General features: G+C 41.6%; 1 protein-coding gene across 1 annotated transcript in view; it reads left to right on the plus strand.

Moving 5' to 3' along the window:
* Positions 1-17,453, plus strand: part of LOC137071565 (Fc receptor-like protein 5) — a 65,538-nt gene extending 48,085 nt beyond the window's left edge. Inside the window, exons 2-8 of the mRNA XM_067439717.1 lie at positions 6,879-7,157; positions 7,973-8,257; positions 8,333-8,611; positions 8,699-8,962; positions 11,689-11,931; positions 13,750-13,860; positions 17,071-17,453. Of these exons, the coding sequence (XP_067295818.1) occupies positions 6,879-7,157; positions 7,973-8,257; positions 8,333-8,611; positions 8,699-8,962; positions 11,689-11,931; positions 13,750-13,860; positions 17,071-17,123 (1,514 nt within the window). The 3' untranslated portion in view covers positions 17,124-17,453. The remainder of the gene's footprint in view (positions 1-6,878; positions 7,158-7,972; positions 8,258-8,332; positions 8,612-8,698; positions 8,963-11,688; positions 11,932-13,749; positions 13,861-17,070) is intronic.
* Positions 17,454-19,615: the final 2,162 nt, after the last annotated feature.

Below are 19,615 nucleotides of genomic sequence, written 5' to 3' on the forward strand. Positions count from 1 at the left end.
TATAGTGACCATACTGTTGACCCAAGCTCTGGGCTCCACCACCCTTTCAATGACTTCCAATTTTTCCATCCGTTCCAACTCTTCCATAACTTTGTTCCTGAGGGCCACCGGAACTCGTCTAGGTGGATGTATGGAAGGCTGAGCATCAGGTTTGAGTTTGATGTGTTGTTCCCCTTCAATACAGCCTAGTCCTGTGAAGACATCTGCATATCTGCCTTTAATGTCGCTGTGTTGTGATGTAACTGCCGCTACACGTTTAATGAGTCCCATTTGCATGCACGTTTTTAGTCCAAGCAGGGGCTGTACATCATCCTCCAAAATTTGGCATTCAATGTCATAATATTTGCCTTTGTATTCACCTAACAACAAGCATTTGCCTTTGGGTTTCAAACACTGCCCTCCATATGTCACCAACCTTGCTTTTGATTTCTCCATCTTGGAACAGCTTTGGGCGTGTATTGACTGTGGAATGATATTGCATTGAGCTCCTGTATCAATCTTGAATTTTGTTCTATGGCCATTCAGTTTGATGGTCACCATCCAATCCTCTCCATTTTTAGCGTTCACAGCGTCCACATAAAATTCATCTTCTGAATCAGTCTCTTCAGACACAGTATTTATATTTTTCTGAGGTCTGGTGGACATGCATTTACTTGCAAAATGATTCTTTTTTCCGCATCTTTTGCAGTGTTCTCCATATGCGGGACATTTACCTTTGTTATGATCCTTTCCGCAGTACTTACAGTTCCGTATGATGTAACGTGACGTGCCTGGATCGTTGGCATGTGCTTCGTGTCCTGTTCGCGTTTTTCTCACAGTGTGAACTTCTGTTTCTGATGCAACTTGAATTTGAGACAGCTGTGCGCGGCTCGCCTCGGCTGCGCGGCACATTTGAATTGCTTTATGCAAGTCCAAATCAGTTTCTCTCAGCAGCCTGGCCCTCAGGTTTTCGTCACGAATGCCTATTACTATTCTGTCCTTTATTAGACTGTCACATAATTGTTCGTACTCACACGACTTGGCTTTGGTTTTGAGATCCGTAACGAACTGATCGATGCTTTCACCTGGTGCTTGGACTCTCGAATTGAAAATGTGGCGTTCGAATGTCACGTTCTTTTGGGGTTCGAAAAAGTCGTTGAATTTTTTTATTATGACTTTAACGTCATTTTTGTCTTCAGTTTCAGCAAACTCGAACGTGTTGTAGATTTCCAGGGCTTCGTCGCCAATAACGTGCAGCAGTGTGCAGCTCTGTATTTTCTTAGCTTTTGTTTCTATGCCCGACGCGGTCATATACAGTTCAAATTTTTGTTTCCATTTTTTCCAGTTCTCCGCTGTGTTGCCCTCAAACTGCAGTGGTTGTGGTGGCTTTAGTCCTTCCATAATGGGCTTGAATTCGCTACTTCTGACACCATGTAATAAGTTAGACCGAACACCATGTAGGTCAATAACAACTGTTTTATTTGTCACCGTTCACACGGTATATCCTCCACCATTAGCGCCCTCACCTGGTAAGGCACCACACATATAACACTCTGCTTCACACTACAGTAACGTTAATAACCGCATGCATGAACGTGATTTCTGCCCGAGTCCTATTTTCCACCGGCAGTGATGTGAAGACCACATCTCCCAAGATGCTGCGCTCAAACTTTGCGTCATCAAACTACACATTTGTTTTGAATAGACGCCCTCCAGTGGACGGAAAGTTGCATAGTGCACCTTTAAGAAGAGACTCATAGTCACGTAATGATGAGGACCTGTTGTTAATAGTGTTGAGGTAAGATGGCAGATGTTGTCTCTGAATGCCCAACATGCATTGCGATGGATTTTGTATGAAGAGTACTGCTGTCTAAGCCTGTAATAGAATAAAGATCTGGCTAAATGTTTTTCCATTCTTCAGCTGCATCTGCTCACCTCATCTCGACAGTATTTCATCAATGTTCTTCCACTATATTATAGATTTTAGGAGAAATGTACAGTTGAAGTCTTAAAATCTCACATTAAACGCTTAATTCAAATTACCACTTAACTTATTTCTGTTTTTTGTCTGCATACTGAATTGAGACTGGGTTGTCCTTTTTGCAAGTATTTGACCATCTGTAATGGCAAAGGGAGCAGTATGGTTTGCAGTCATATTTTTTTACCTTGTCTTTTAATATTTATAGTTTGATTAGTTTTTATTTTATTAAACTATTGACAGTTATACTGTGAACATATTTTTAAAGCTAAATGTATACATTAAAAATAAATATTGATTGCACTTGCAGATCCATGATCCATGTCAGATGATTATATATTTTTAAAAAAAGTCAAATAAAACATTTTAAAATATAAAGGTATTGTAAAGTAAAGCTATGTTTAATTGAGTTTCATATATAACCAACACGATCACAGGTGAATGTGTATCAGTAGTGCGAGTGTGCAATCTCGTGGAATATATAAGCCAAAATTAGCTTTGGCGTGCATATGCTACACCTCATTTTGGTGTACACGTTCCACGAGATTGCACACTCGTACTATTTATACACATTTTCGTGAGCAGAAATTCAGAATCAAGAATTTGTGAGCTGCTGCCCTTCAGGTTATCTGCAGATGAATGAAACCGTCAGTGTAGAAAACAAGCTTAGATACTTGATCATCTGGCCTCAGTCAGATTGAAGTCAGGACAAAAATTGTTACAGAGCCTCAGTTAATCTGTCTCTTGAATGACAGTACAACAGCAAACCAGAATATATTATTTGAAATATATAGTATTTCATATATATACTTTTTTTTAATGTTCGAAAACTTTTTCCCTGGAAAAACAGTTTGAGTCACTTTGTGTTTTTGTGTTTCTTCACAGATTCACCCATATTTACAGTGACTGTGACACCAGGCAGATATTTGTTCACTGGAGAGACAGTCCATCTGAAGTGTGTGTCTGATCACAATCACTGGAGATATGAGTGGTATAAAGACAGAGTAATGTTACAGACGTCTGAGCGTTACACTGTAAACAGAGACAATCTCACTATCAGAGGAGCTGCTGAGTCTGATCAGGGTCAGTACGGGTGTAGAGGACACATTGATGGAAGATCAGTTTCATCACTAGAAGGCTCTGCTGTTTCTCTCTCTGTGACGGGTGAGTTAAAAATCATTGCCCTCATAATCTCTACAGTCCCTGACAAAAGTCTTGTCGCTTATCTATTTTCTAGAAATACCTGATATTAACCTGACTTTTAATTAATTAATTGGTGTTAGAAATAGCTCATAGTAAAAGCTAAAACCCTCCCAAATGATGTTTAATGCACTGAAATAAATAATTTTAACAGAAAAAATCTTAATCATTTAATCAAGACAGAAAGGTCAAATTTTGGCAAGACAAAAGTTTTGTCGCCTATACAGAAATGGAACAAATTTACTGCAAATACAAAAATATGTCAGCAAATTAAGTTGTGGTGCTGTGAGATCCAAATTTAATATCTTGTATGACTTCCATGAGCTTGAAGAACTGCATCCATGCGGTTTGGCAAGGATTCATACAATTTATTGATGAAGTCATCAGGAATAGCTAAGAAAGCAGTCTTGCATGCCTCCCAGAGTTCATCAATATTCTTTGGTTTCGTCTTCCATGCGTCCTCTATCATCCTACCCCACATATGCTCAATGATGTTCATGTCTGGTGACTGGGCTGGCCAATCCTGGAGCATCTTGATCTTCTTCGCCTTGAGGAACATTGATGTGGAGATGGAAGTATGCGATGTGGCACCGTCCTGCTGCAGAATTTGGCCTCTTTTATGGTTGGGAATATAAGAGGTAGCTAAGATTTCTTGGTATTTTAGACTATTGATGTTCCCTTCCACCCTGCAGATCTCTCGCACACCCCCATACTGGATGTAACCCCAGACCATGATTTTTCCGCCACCAAACTTCACTGTTTTCTGGGTGAATCTCGGATCCATTCGGGCACCAGTAGGTGTCCTGCAATATTTGCGGCGACTGTGGTGTAATTCAACAGAAGATTAATCTGAAAAATCCACCTTCTGACACTTTTCCTGCGTCCATCCTTTTAGCAGGCTGTGGGCCTTGGCAAATGCCACACGGTTTTTCAATTGTCTTTTGTTTAGTGCTGGTTTCTGGGCACTGATTCGACCATGGAGGCCATTTCGAGACAGAATCCGACAAACTGTTCTGGTTGACACAGGGACTTCAGGTGACCAGGTCTCGTGGAGCTCTGCTGCAGTGGAAAATGGGCTGGCCTTGGATTTTTGAGTCAACAAACGGTCCTCTCGAGCAGTTGTCTTGCGGGGTCTGCCTGACCTGGGCTTGTCAAAAACGTCTCCAGTCTCCGCAAGTGTAGGGCTCGAGTGGAACACTCCACCGTGCCCCGAAACTTTGCGGTTGGATGATTGGTTTCTGAGGACGGCCCATGCTGGTTCTCAGCGCCCCGCCCCGGTGCCTTTCTTCCCGGAAGTGTATCAGGAGATCTTGAAGTCCTGGGCAGCGCCGTATAGCTCTCGTGTGCGATCGACGGTCTCCTCCGTCCTCACTGCCCTCGATGGAGCTGCGATGAAGGGCTACGTGGGAATCCCCCCAGTCGAGCAGTCGGTGGCGATGCACCTGTGTTCAAAGACTGCTGCGGACTGGCGCGGTGACCCTTCTCCCGGTCTCTTCTCCCGGGCGTGTAAGTTCTCGTCTGGGCTAACCGGCAAGGCTTACACAGCCTGTAGAGAAGCCGCATCGTCATTGAATGTCATGGCGCTCCTGCAGGTCTACCAGGCCAAGGCGCTCATGGAATTGCACGAGGGCAGTTCCGACCAGGGCGTTAAGCAGGAACTGCGTGCGGTGACGGACCTCGCTCTCCGAGCGACGAAAGTCACTGCACGCTCCCTGCGTTGGGCGATGACCACGCTGGTGGTCCAGGAACGCCACCTGTGGCTGAACCTGGCAGATATACATGATGCGGACAAGGTGCGATTCCTTAACGCCCCTATCTTTCAGGCCGGCCTCTTCGATGATGCCATTGAGGACTTTGCCCAGCAGTTCTCGGTGGCCCAGAACCACCGCCCACATCCCGCCTCTTTGCCCATCTTCTTCTTTTCTGCGCGATGACGTGTTGTCAAGATGGCAACGGCCAGCTCGTCTCTACTTTACGCTTCAGAACGGCTTATCGGAATCATATGGGTGATGTCACGGACACTACATCCATATTTTTTTACAGTCTATGTTTCACACATGACAAATCAAACATTATCCTTCCTGAGTGTGTGTGGAAACAACGCGAATGTAATATACATGAATGCTGCATGAGATCAGTAATCGACAGTGAGCACACTCGTTCTCTGTGCATCAATATAACAGACTCTCACGCGTTTACTGTACAACACCAAAATTGCGCTCTTCAGAAACAATCGCAGAATACGAGAGAGCTTTTGTTTCAAAGCAAAGCACAAAATGAAATGAACAATTCACTAAAACACGCTGTGAGTCTATATTCTCTCTGATGTACCCCAATTAGCCTGGCCTTACATTAGCACTGTTTGAATGAATCAGATTACTGGATCACTGAACACTTTCCCAGAGTTCAATGGCTTAAACTCACAAACAGAGAATCGCAGTTGTGATTGTAAAACTTACTTAAGTAATGTATTTGTGTTAAATTATATTAATGCGTTAACAACTTTAAATTAATCGCATGCATTAATGAATTAACTGCCCTAAAAAAACAAACTTAAATTCTGGAGCTGTGAGGGGTCCAAAAAATAGTTTGAACTACCTAAATTCTCCCCACCTATGGGTAATTTTTATATGAAATAAGGTCATGTGTGGGTAATATGACCTTATTTCATATTTATTTGTATAAAAGAGTCGCTTTCAGACAGTATTTATGGGAGGAGAGTATTTAAATGAATCACGCATGTTGATTTATTGAGGTTTGCGCTCGTCAATTTGCTGGTGTTTGTGCCACGCTTACTGGTAGATTGTGGTGGTCATTATGGAAATGATCCGGCTGTGTCTGTGTTCTTTAACTTGTGTATCATCAGTAAGATCACACACAGAACTTTCCACTCCCATCTGCAGCTTTATACCACTCTCACGTTAATTTTCCCTGTTTAGTAAATCTAGCCCCTCGTGTAATCTTAAAAAAAAAACACAACACTCATGAAGTGCTGATGAAACAGAGAGAAATGACACAGCAGCTGAAGACTTCTGTCTGACACATGTGAACACACACCTGAGCAACAGATGAAAACAGTTCTGTGTGAATGATGATAATTACACAACAGGTTTTGCAAAAGAATGCAAAGTTACTCAAGGGAATGCAAAAGCTTTTAAAACATGTTTTCTCTCCTATCCCATATTCCACCACCATGTCCCATTAGGGGCTCTGTACTGATGTTATGAAAAAAGGGGAAAAAATATAATTACACAGAATGAGACGCACCCCTGCCAAAACTACATGGTGTTTTCAAAACTTACCAGAAAAAGACATTAAATCTCAAACAAAATACATCAGTTATTTCACAGCAGACATACTGGATCATTTTACTGAATATGAGGAAAATAAATTCCAGATGTTCAAAAGAAATAGAGAATTTATACAACATCAACATTATTTGACAGACTTTAAATGATGTAAATATGATACAATCCAGACTTGTGAATGTAAAAGAACACACATGTAGACTGGATATGAATATCAAAATTTAGTTTTTACTAATACATTTTCTTCTTTTTTATGTAGTTACTATTCAGATCTGTTTAATGATAATCTAAAATCCATATTTCATCACTTATTCTCTTCTGTATGACCTGTTGCAGACAAATACTGAGTGATGTGTGTAGCGCAGCTGAACTCTGACTCTTGAGGATCTGAATCTGTTCTTGTTCTCCTGCAGATCTAAAGCCGAAGCCTGAACTCACATCAGATCCTGCAGGAGCTGCACTGACAGGAAACACAGTGACTTTGACCTGTGGCATGGATCCGTCCACTGGAGACTGGGACTTTTACTGGTACAAACACACAGTGAACTCTGAGACAAAGAAGACAGAAACAAACCCCTACAGCCTGAATATTGATTCAGTGTCTGATGGAGGCCAGTACTGGTGTAGAGCTGGAAGAGGGAAACCAGTCTATTACACACAATACAGTGATGCACTGTGGGTAAAGGTTCCAGGTGAGAGAGAATGTGTGTGTGATGCAACATATACAGATCAGAGACCATATCTACACAACGTCTAAAACTATAAATGCAATTGTTAGGGGTTAACAGCTTATGACCCAGGATCAGTAGTGAAGAAATGAAGACCAAGAGTCTGGAGTGTAATTCATTAAAGAAAAAAAAATACTTAAGAATAGTTTGCAGTTTTGTCATCAGAAGCCAGCATCAAGTCTCATAAGGAGTTCGTAGGCCGTGCTCCCGCTCTCACAGTCTCGTTGCCTCGCCCTATCGTACATACAATTGTCCCAACAGTTATACCGTTTTCAAGGTCTATCCACGTCATTACTGCAATGTGGATTGGCCTGATTGGCTCAGAGACAATGCACAGTCATGGTAAATTTCCACACATTGTCAGTTAATCTTATGCACGTCTCCATAGATGTGTCACTTGTTGACGCTTTCACCCCCGGAATTAGGCCCGTAGAGACCAAGTCCACACATCTCTTGGATGCCCTTGAACACCATTCTCAACAGTGATCTGTAACAAAGAACATTGCACACATACACAGTCTCTCCAAGGTTGGAGCTGATTAAGCTCCAGTTCTTGCCAAAACATACTAATAACATGTGCTTTCTCTCAGTGAGAGGGACACACAATAGTACAGGCAATATTCATCGTGACTCTTTAATGTTTCAGTATATATATATATATATATATATATATATATATATACACACACACACACACACACACACACACACATTTATGTATATTGAAGTGGCGGTGGATTTTTAGAATCGCCCTTTCACAATAATGTGTGTTTGTACAGAGAGTCCTAAAGCTGTGGTGACGGTACGACCTGATGAACGAGTGTTTAGAGGAGAAACAGTCACTCTCAGATGTGATGTAAAGGGTGGAGGAGACACTGAGTGGACATACAGATGGGAAATAGAGGAAAACAACAGCTGGTATAAAAACTCTGTCAGCCGAACCTCAACACAAGAGTTGATCATCAGCGGAGTTGAAGACTTTCACAGCGGTAAATACACCTGTACAGGACAGATGAAGACTCAACGCTCTCAGCGCAGTGATGCTGTTACACTGACTGTATCAGGTGAGTTTGTGTTTGTTGTGATCTGCTTCTCCATCAGTTTCTCTACGGCTCTGTAACTCATGATGTTTTGTTCAGCTGAAGCTCAGGCAGTCCTGCGAGTGTCTCCACAGCCGTGGCTGACCGAAGGAGAATCAGCGACTCTGATCTGTGAGGTTTCAGGCTCCTCTACAGGCTGGACGTTCAGCTGGTTCAGAGATCATGATCATCTGTCAGACAGCAGCAGAGGAGCTGGAGGATCTTACACTCTCAGTCCTGCGTCTCTACAGCACACAGGAGTTTATAAGTGCAGAGCAGAGAGAGGACGACCAGCCTATCACACACACACCAGCAGCACACAGCCACTGTGGGTCACCGGTGAGGATTTGTGTTTGTGCTCGTCCGTATTTCTGTTTCATTGCACTCTCTGTGTGTCAGTTTAGATTGAGATTTTGCTCTTTTCAGGAGTTTCTGCTTCAGTGTCTCTGGTCATCAATTCCAGCAGAAGTCAACACTTCTCATCTGAGTCTCTCGCTCTGAGCTGTGAGGATCAGAGTAACTCTGCTGGATGGACAGTGAGAAGATACACAGACAAAGGCACACAAACTTGTTCAAAACAAACAGGATCTTCATGTGTAATCGACTCTCTCAGCACATCTGACACTGGAGTGTACTGGTGTGAGTCTGAATCTGGAGAAAAACGGCGTCCTCGGAACATCACTGTACACGGTGAGTCTGGTTTATAATCACATCATCTGCTCTAAAAACTGCCTTTTCCTCTTATGCAGCTGGGTTATGGAATGAAATGTAAAAGTATTATGATTCCATCTTTAAAGTCCCAATGAACCGGATGTTGCAGCTGATTTCATTTCAGAGCTGTGACGTATCTCCAGTGAATACTGAACAGAGGGCAGGTTTGACTTCAGCGCTCCTCCTCTCCATCTCTCACTCATAACAGACTGACGGTTCAAACCCAAGCCGTCAGACTAACGGTTGGAGGAGCGGTTACTGATATTCAAACCCAAACCGTCAGACTATCGGTTGGAGGAGCGGTTAATGATATTCAAACCCGAGCCGTCAGACTGACGGTTGGAGGAGTGGTTAATGATATTCAAACCCAAGCCGTCAGACTGACGGTCGGAGGAGCGGTTAATGATATTCAAACCCAAGCCGTCAGACTAACGGTCGGAGGAGCGGTTAATGATATTCAAACCCAAGCCGTCAGACTGACGGTCGGAGTAGCGGTTAATGATATTCAAACCCAAGCCGTCAGACTAACGGTTGGAGGAGCGGTTACTGATATTGAAACCCAAGCCGTCAGACTGACGGTTGGAGGAGCGGTTACTGATATTCAAACCCAAGCCGTCAGACTGACGGTTGGAGGAGCGGTTAATGATATTCAAACCCAAGCCGTCAGACTAACGGTTGGAGGAGCGGTTACTGATATTCAAACCCAAGCCGTCAGACTATCGGTTGGAGGAGCGGTTAATGATATTCAAACCCGAGCCGTCAGACTGACGGTTGGAGGAGCGGTTAATGATATTCAAACCCAATCCGTCAGACTGACGGTTGGAGGAGCGGTTAATGATATTCAAACCCAAGCCGCCATACTAACGGTCGGAGGAGCGGTTAATGATATTCAAACCCAAGCCGTCAGACTGACGGTTGGAGGAGCGGTTAATGATTTTCAAACCCAAGCCGTCAGACTAACGGTTGAAGGAGCGGTTAATAATATTCAAACCCAAGCCGTCATACTAACTGTCGGAGGAGCAGTTAATGATATTCAAACCCAAGCTGTCAGAATAACGGTTGGAGGAGCAGTTAATGATATTCAAACCCAAGCCGTCAGGCTGACGGTTGGAGGAGCAGTTAATGATATTCAAAGCCAAGCCGTCAGACTGACGGTTGGAGGAGCGGTAAAATGATATTCAAACCCAAACTGTCAGACTAACGGTTGGAGGAGCGGTTACTGATATTCAAACCCAAGCCGTCAGATTATCGGTTGGAGGAGCGGTTAATGATATTCAAACCCAAGCCGTCAGACTATCGGTTGGAGGAGCGGTTAATGATATTCAAACCCAAGCCGTCAGACTAACGGTCGGAGGAGCGGTTAATTATATTCAAACCCAAGCCGTCAGACTGACGGTCGGAGGAGCGGTTAATTATATTCAAACCCAAGCCGTCAGACTGACGGTTAGAGGAGTGGTTAATGATATTCAAACCCAAGCCGCCATACTAACGGTCGGAGGAGCGGTTAATGATATTCAAACACAAGCCGTCAGACTGACGGTCGGAGTAGCGGTTAATGATATTCAAACCCAAGCCGTCAGACTGACGGTTGGAGGAGCGGTTAATGATATTCAAACCCAAGCCGCCATACTAACGGTCGGAGGAGCGGTTAATGATATTCAAACCCAAGCCGTCAGACTGACGGTCGGAGTAGCGGTTAATGATATTCAAACCCAAGCTGTCAGACTGACGGTTGGAGGAGCGGTTAATGATAATCAAACCCAAGCCGCCATACTAACGGTCGGAGGAGCGGTTAATGATATTCAAACCCAAGCCATCAGGCTGACGGTTGGCGGAGCAGTTAATGATATTCAAACCCAAGCCATCAGACTGACAGTTGGAGGAGCGGTTAATGATATTCAAACCCAAGCCGTCATACTAACGGTTGGAGGAGCGGTTAATGATATTCAAACCCAAGCCGTCAGGCTGACGGTTGGAGGAGCAGTTAATGATATTCAAACCCAAGCCGTCATACTAACGGTTGGAGGAGCGGTTAATGATATTCAAACCCAAGCCATCAGACTGACAGTTGGAGAATGAGGTTAATGATATTCAAACCCAAGCCATCAGGCTGACGGTTGGAGGAGCAGTTAATGATAATCAAACCCAAGCCGTCAGACTGTCGGTTGGAGGAGCAGTTAATGATATTCAAACCCAAGCCGTCAGACTGACGGTTGGAGGAGCGGTTAATGATATTCAAACCCAAGCCGTCAGACTGTCGGTTGGAGGAGCAGTTAATGATAATCAAACCCAAGCCGTCAGACTGTCGGTTGGAGGAGCGGTTAATGATATTCAAACCCAAGCCGTTATACTAACGGTTGGAGGAGCGGTTACTGATATTCAAACCCAAGCCGTCATACTAACGGTTGGAGGAGCGGTTAATGATATTCAAACCCAAGCCGTCATACTAACGGTTGGAGGAGCAGTTAATGATATTCAAACCCAAGGCGTCAGACTGACGGTTGGAGGAGCGGTTAATGATATTCAATACATCCGCTGCGAAATATTTGCATTTTCTCATGAGATTGGATTAGACTACACAAGACTAAAATAAAAAGCTCAGAAAGCATAAAGTACAATATAGTTGATAATATCAATATTTAACTTGAATTGTTTTTGCTGTATTCTTACTACTTGCAGTAAGCACAGATGTCTTGTGTTTGTAGATGGTGAAGTGATTCTGAGTTCTGTTGATCATGTGATTGAGGGAGAGACTCTGACTCTACACTGTTTACATCGATCTACAAACCCCTCAATCCTCAGCGCTGGTTTCTATAAAGACGGATCACTGATCCAGAATCAGACGACAGGAGAGATGAGCATCACTACTGTCTCAAAGTCACATGAGGGTTTCTACTCCTGTAAAACAGAGAGAGGAGCGTCACCCCACAGCTGGATCTCAGTCAGAGGTGAGAGTCACGGGAGTCTGTGACTGAAGGTCCACATGATTATTATATACGAGTCTCTGGATCTTATTTCTGCTGGAGCACAATCAGTTATTGACCTCTATTGAATCAAATCACATACAAAATATACAAAATATTGTGCCGTTGTTATGAGTGAAATCATCAACACCTCATAACCAACATAACCAACATTTAATGAAATCAAGAGTGTTGTAATTACAACCAATCAACAACATAAAAACATATTGAACATGTTAGAGACTTTCCTGACAGAATCTGACTGTCCGTTAATTAATTAGTTTTCATTTGAAATCAGCAAGGAATGAATCTCAATGTGCTCATGTGGTCAGAGTCAGTTTTTTGGGGGTGAGGAGTTTTATCTCCTTTTAAACATTAAAATAAATGACCATAAATACATGAATGTGAATTAATTTTTTGATTAAAGTACAAAAATAACAAATTGATGGATAATTAAAATTGAATGTATAATTAAGTTAACAAAATAGAGATGTGTAAAAGTAATCTAAAGCAAGTATAGTTTGTAGAACAATTCTATTAATCTCTACTGGACCTTTAAAGGGTCATGAAACCCCAAAACACTTTTTTCGAGATGTAAACAGATATGTATAGGCTGCACATGCACGGCCTTTTCGGCCCAAGTATGGGCAGCTGGGGACATGCTGACGTCGATTGCTCCGAGCAATTCTCGATATATATTCATGACATAAAGCTCATTCAGTCCAATCCCTGCGCTGTAGTATGCATACAAGATAATTTAGTTAATATGCATGAGACAGTCACTTCTGTCAGGCTCGTCTTCCATCATTATTGTAGAGATATGGTGGGGAAGTTTTGGAAGCAGCGTGCGGAAAAGTCACGGAGGAAAGCTAGGCGTTGTGCTGATACGAAATAACGTAAAGGGCGCCGAGCGAGCTGTAACCGGCGCCGTCTGTGGAAGCCTTTGCTACAAAGGCTCGGTAAAGTAAAATTCACCTGAGGAACAGCACGCCGAACCTGCAAGCGTTGACTATCTATGTCAGGAGTGCAAAATAACTAATCTGTAATCTGTAGGCTAATGAACAAAAGCCACGTCCTCTCCGTTTTATTTGTGGTCACAGCCATGCACTAAACCGCATGTGCTCGGGCTCTTAGTGAAACAGTGTGCTGCATATTTGGACAAATATAGATTTAGCTGCCGAGTGATAGACAGCGCGGATCGTCACGGCAACCCAGCGCGCGTCGCTCTGCTTCAGATGCGCGGTCGAGACTAGCCTCAAACCCCTTCGCTTTTACCCCGATCTAGAATTACACATCTCTATCACATCGCATGTTGGGTGGTTCACGTTCTCTTATCACGTCGGCGCGTTGTTCATCTTGCCAAACAGCGTGCATATTTGGACAAATATAGTTTTATCACGTTTGCAAAATATTTCGTCATGCAGAATAACATTTATTTTCATTTCTCACTGAATTATGCTGGTTTGAACTTTGAAGAGCTGAATGATTTGCGATCTCTGCTACACGTCACACATAGTTCTCTCATTCGCTGTACTCATCCCTCATTTAATCTCTCTGTGGTAAACAATGCCAACGTGAACCAAGAACATGTCTCAGAACCGCTCAGCACCTACTGACAGACACTCCCCTATTTATGCAAACATTCCCTCTTTCCACACAATACCATCCCACCTTTTCACAGTCGACCACTCCCCTTTTAACAAGCTTTTTCAAATAGAAGGTGTGAAAAAACACCGCTGCAGCAGGGGGGTTTCATGACCCTTTAACACAGTAATGTTGCTGAATAATGTTCTTGTGTTTCAGTTTCACCTTCAGCTCAGATTTCTGGCCTCAAAATCTTCAGTTTTCTTCTGGCAGCTTGTCAATATCTGATCGCCACAGTCGTGCTGCTTTACAAATGTTACAGAACGAGAGGTAACTCTCTCTCTCTCTCTCTCTCTCTCTCTCTCTCTCTCTCTCTCTCTCTCTCTCTCTCTCTCTCTCTCTCTCTCTCTCTCTCTCTCTCTCTCTCTCTCTCTCTCTCTCTCTCTCTCTCTCTCTCTGGAGTGTTTGGGTGCTTGTGAGAGTGTTCCCGAGAGGGTGAATGAAAGTGGGTTTTCTACTGTTAATCATTGTTTCTTTTTTCTAACTTTTGGGTTTTTTGAAAAAAAATGAGAATTTAGGTAGTAAAGTGTGTAGCGTATAGTTTGTTTGTAGCATCTTGGCGTGTGTTGATGGAGTTGAGATGGTGTCTCGGCCTGAGGGTGGAGAGACGCCACTATCACTCCGTCACGGCGTCAGGTGTGAGGTGGACTCAAGTGTGGCAGTGGAGGAAGATTTATTAGCCATTGGAGATCAAGTTGGACATGAGGACATTTTGACACATGAGGTGGTTTTCTTAAAGGACGAGAATTTGGTTAACCGTCTGGTAAGCAGCGGGATTTCGGTAAGTGGACTTTTTGTTGCTAGTTCACTGCTAGTTAACCCAACCGATAACCCGAAAGGTTATCGTTTCGAACGTGCCCCCGTTCATCCCTGATGATGAAATTGAGCGTGCACTCTTAATGTACGGAAAGTTTGCTAGTCCGTTAAAAATGATTCCACTCGGATGCAAAAGTACGGAGACGTTTAGGAGACAGGTGGCAATGTTTCTGAAGCAAGCTGAATTGGATGTATCATTCAGAGTTTCATTTGAAGGGAAGACTTATATGGTTTATGCTAGTACAGGCAGTCTAAAGTGTTTTGAATGTGGAAATGTTGGCCATAAAAGGTCTACTTGTCCACATAAGGCTGGCGTTAGTGGTGTTAGTGTTACACCGAATGTTGTTGATGCAGAGGCCAATGTTTCCAATGAAGAGAAAAATAAACCTATTGTGGATCCTATTGCTGATTCAGAGGATAAAAACGAGTCTAATGGAGATCAAACGACTCCTAATGAAAGAAAAGAAAGTGATGGAAATGATAGTGCATCATGTGGTGGAGGACATGTAAAGATTGTAGAAACAGGGACATGTCTTGAGGATGTTTCAATGTTCAATTTCAATGTTCAGATGAGTGAAGTGGTCCATGTGGAGATGAATAGGATATTGAGTTGTCCTGAGGTGGTTGGAGATGTAGAAACAAGAGATGATGATATGCTTTCAGATATTTCTGAATATTCTCAGAATATGGGGGATTTGTATTCTTTGGATGACATAAATTATTTTTTGGACACAAAATTTGGAAAATCGGTAGAGGTGAAAGATTTTTTCACAGATGAGGAAAAGTTTGTTGTTTCAGTGAAAGCACTGCAGCGTACAGTGAGCTATGATGCATTGAGCAAACAGAAGAGGTTCAGGTTAAAGAAACTTGTTACGAAGCTGAGGAAAAGTAAAGAGTAGCTATATCATTTAAAAAAGGTAGTAAATAGATGTGTGGAGGAGAAGGAATATTGGAGTAAGACGATATAGATGGAGTAAAGCAGTAGAAAATATGGTTAGTGGGGCTAGACTTGATAGATTTTATTTAAGTAAAATGGTGGAAAATAGTAGCCTGACAAGCAAGACCCACATCAAGATGTTTGATCTGGAAACTCAATCCGTGGGGCGGGATAAACGGTTGTCTTTCAAACTCCCTCTGCACGCGATAAGATAGCGCTACACCAACCAGAGCAACGAAGGTGAAACAGAGCTTGTTGATAGATTAAACATTCGGCGTATCCAGTCGGCTAAACTCAGAACACATCTTCCCTTTTTAAGAATGACTTCAGTGCCGTTCTTTGTTCTTTTCTCAGAGAAAAGCTTAACTCCAAGTCTTCCAGAGTCGCGGTCAAAGCTTATTTGAAAGACCGCCGCCGTTCGCCAATTTCTGTGTTTACTAGAAGCACGCAAACGCAACTCAGCCGTCGTCATTATGGCCCCCGCCCACCGACTCTATACACGATGTGATTGGCCCGGCAAGAGTTAGGCGATTCCAGCTCAGAAGGGTATTGAGAGTTGCTAGACGACACTCGCGGTCAGATTAGATTTGCTGCCGCTAGGGTGCGTCTAGATTTCTAGGCTAGGAAAATAGAGTAATGAGTGTATCAATACTGCAAAGTGTTTTTTCTGATCATCATTTGATCATTTTCGATTTTAACATTAAGCAAACTTTAAGACCAAGGTATTTATTGGCATTTTAATGAAAAAATGTTGAAAGATGTGGGTTTTTTTTTTGATAGTTTTAAGTTTTTTGTGGGAGAAATGGAAAGAAAGATAATGTGATTTTGAAAACCTTGGTCAATGGTGGGATATGGGTATGGTACAAATTAAAGAGTTCTGTCAAAATCTTTCTTTTTATAATTTTACAAATGTGAAAAAGACTATAAAAACTTTGCAAAAAGAAATTGAGTCTTTGGAAGAGGACTTAAAAATAGCAAAGGAGTACGGAACAATGGTACAATTTTAAAAAAAGAAAAGAACTTGGAACTTTGTTACAAGAATAAGTGAAAGGGGCACTTGTGAGATCAAGGATTTGTTCCATTAAGGACATGGATGCCCCAACCTCATATTTCTTTAACCTGGAAAAAAAGACTGTTCAATATAAACAGATGCGTCATCTTCAACATTCTCCAGGAATTGATGGTTTAACAGCTGAATTCTATAAACATTTTTGGGGAATATTAGGGCAAGATTTTTTATGAAGTTGTACTAGAATGTTTTGAAAATAAAGTACTTCCTGTTAGTTGTAGGAGGGCTGTAATGTCATTGTTACCAAAAAAAAAGGAGATTTAGGACTTAGGCCAGTGTCCTTATTATGCTTGGACTATAAAATAATATCAAATAGGCTAAAAAACTGCTTAATGTCGAGCCCTGTCATATCATATTACATTTCTCATATTACATTTCTCATATTACATTTCTCATATTACATTTCTCATATTACATTTCTCATATTACATTTCTCATATTAGCCTATTGTATTGCCCACCTGCACATCCCAGCTGATATACAATTTTAGTAACTAGAAACATATGGACGATCGTGTCACTTTTGAAGGCTTTGTGTTCTGTATTTGAGTTGATTTGGTGTTTACACACTTCAGCTGGTTTGTTCCTAATATATACACATATTGTAATATAAATGAATTGTGAATTGTGTTTGTAATAAATGTTTGTTCTAATTTCAGTTCCGTCTGTTGAAGACCAAAGTCAGTTCGCCGTAACGGAGGAAGAAACTTGAAGAAACTCTGGACCATTCTGAATGTTTAAACATATTAATAAATCATTTACATTATTTCTGTCAACATATTTGATCTACCTTATATCATCTGTCATTAAATATGAGAAATATTTTGGTGTCTTGGCCATATTATTGTAGTTATTATTATTTAGATGTGTTATAACTTTAAAAGAAAATTAAATATATTTGTGATTGTTTGTTCTTCAGTAGTATTGATGTTCTTCAGGGTTGCCGGTTCGGTTTCGCTTGTTTCATATTTTTGTGTGTTCTGCTTTTATATGGTCCATATTATTGGTGTTATTATTATTTACATGTATCATAACTTTAAAAGAAAATGACTATCATATCTGTGTGATGTTTGTTCTTCAGTAGTATTGATGTTCTGGATCTGTTTCTGTCATTTGTAATCATACAGGCCAAAGTTTTATTCTGTAAAAATGTCGAATTAATGTGTATTTGCCCAAAAGTGTGTAATAAATGTTGTCATCTCACATTTGTATCATCATTTATAAACCGACATCATCTAAGCCATGTTCATTGTGAGAAACTGAAAGTTGTTTCACAAAACTACATAAATGATATTAAACATGAGAAATATTTTTGGGTGTTCTGCTTTTACATGGTTATATAATATATGGCTTTAATAATTTACCAGACCTAATAATAATGTTTACTGACAGTGATGAGATTTTAACAGAATATTTCTACTCAGATGATTTTGAACTTCGTTTTCTATTTGTAATCTTTTCCACCTTTAAGTTTATATTCCACATTAGCTCAGCTGTAAAGAGTAGTGTTCGACCGTTATATCAGATTCCCGATATTTTTCCCGATATTTAAGCATTTTCCCATAATCGGATATCGGTTTTGTAATATCGGATTTCCCGATAAATGGCGCCATCTTGTGGACGTATTGAGAATTGCATACAAGCGCGCCATTAACGGACTGTCTGAGGGGAAAATAGTCAACAATGGTGTTTAAAGGTAAAATAACCTGCATCCCTTTAATAAACTTTGTTTGACATAACATTAATGCACAATTGAGATATGCACAAATAAGATGTTATGAGATATTATATAGTTTAAACTTGGCACTGTACTGTAGAGATGACTCACTGACAGAGTCATCAGGTAATTCGTTATGTCACAATAAAGACGTAACTTCACATGAATGAAACAAAACAGCCTTGAATGAGAGCATGTTGGAAGTAAAAGCACCGAATTTCTTTCTTTCTGTGTGTTTATGCTCGGTTGCATTCAGCCGTTCACTCACCGAGTTGTTGCTCCAGCATATATGCTAACGTTACCGTAGGCTAAACAAGACCGACTCATTTAAAACTCCTTAAATTATATTAACGTCTGCTATATAACATTTATATAATAAAAATCTTATTAATTACAGCTCCGTGAAAATGAATTCACCATGAATGAGAGCATGTTGGAAAGCGCTAAACTTATTTCTCTCTCTGTGTTGTTTATGCTCTGTCGCATTCTCTCTCGGAGTTGCTGCTCCAGCATAGGATAGTCACCGTATGTAAACAAGACGACTCGTTTAAAACTCCTAATTATATTAACGTCTGCTATATAGGGCCAAGGCTCATTGATGCACGTGGGGAGCGAAGGCTGGCCCGTGTGGTCCGATCAAACAGACGAGCTACTGGAGCTCAAACTGCTCCAGAAGTTAATGCTGGTTCTGATAGAAAGGTGTCAGAATACACAGCGCATCTGAGTTTGTTGCATATGGGGCGGCAGAGCCGCTGACCAGTCAGGGTGACCTCTGACCCTGCCGAAAGCACCAACAGTGGCACGTGAGCTTCAGAACTGGACCACGGAGCAATGGAAGAATGTGGCCTGGTCTCATGAATCACGCTTTCTTTTACATCACTTGGATGGCCGGGTGTCACATGGCCCCAGGATGCCCTATGGGAAGAAGGCGAGCCGGCAGAGGCAGTGTCATGCTTTGGGCAATGTTCTGCTGGGAAACCTTGGGTCCTCCATCCATGTAGATGTTACCTTGGCCAATACCACCTACCTCAGCATTGCTGCAGACCATGTTCACCCTTTCATGGAAACGGCATTCTGGTGGCTGTGGCTCTTTCAGCAGGATAATGCTCCTGACACAAAGCACAAATGGTTTAGGAATATTTGAGATACCACAGCATACCTTCAGGGGTCTAGTGGAGTCCACGGCTTGAGAGGTCAGGGCTGTTTTGGCAGCAAAATGGGGACCAACAGAATATAGGAAGGTGGTCATAATTTTATGCCTGATTGGTTGTATATATATAGTACAATAAGTATATACTGTACTAACATTGTTACAAATTTCATTCAACATTCAAAAAGCATCATAAACTACTGTTAATGTAAAATAAGATGTACCATAAACTGACATCTCAACTGTGCGGTAGAGTTTAAAATCTTATAGTTAAAAACTTTTTCTTTTTTTTTTTTTTACAAAAAAACCGCCTGACGTCATTTTTCATGTTCAATAA

The sequence above is a fragment of the Pseudorasbora parva genome, chromosome 1 (genome assembly GCF_024679245.1).
Source record: "Pseudorasbora parva isolate DD20220531a chromosome 1, ASM2467924v1, whole genome shotgun sequence".
NCBI classification, from domain to species: Eukaryota; Metazoa; Chordata; class Actinopteri; order Cypriniformes; family Gobionidae; genus Pseudorasbora; species Pseudorasbora parva.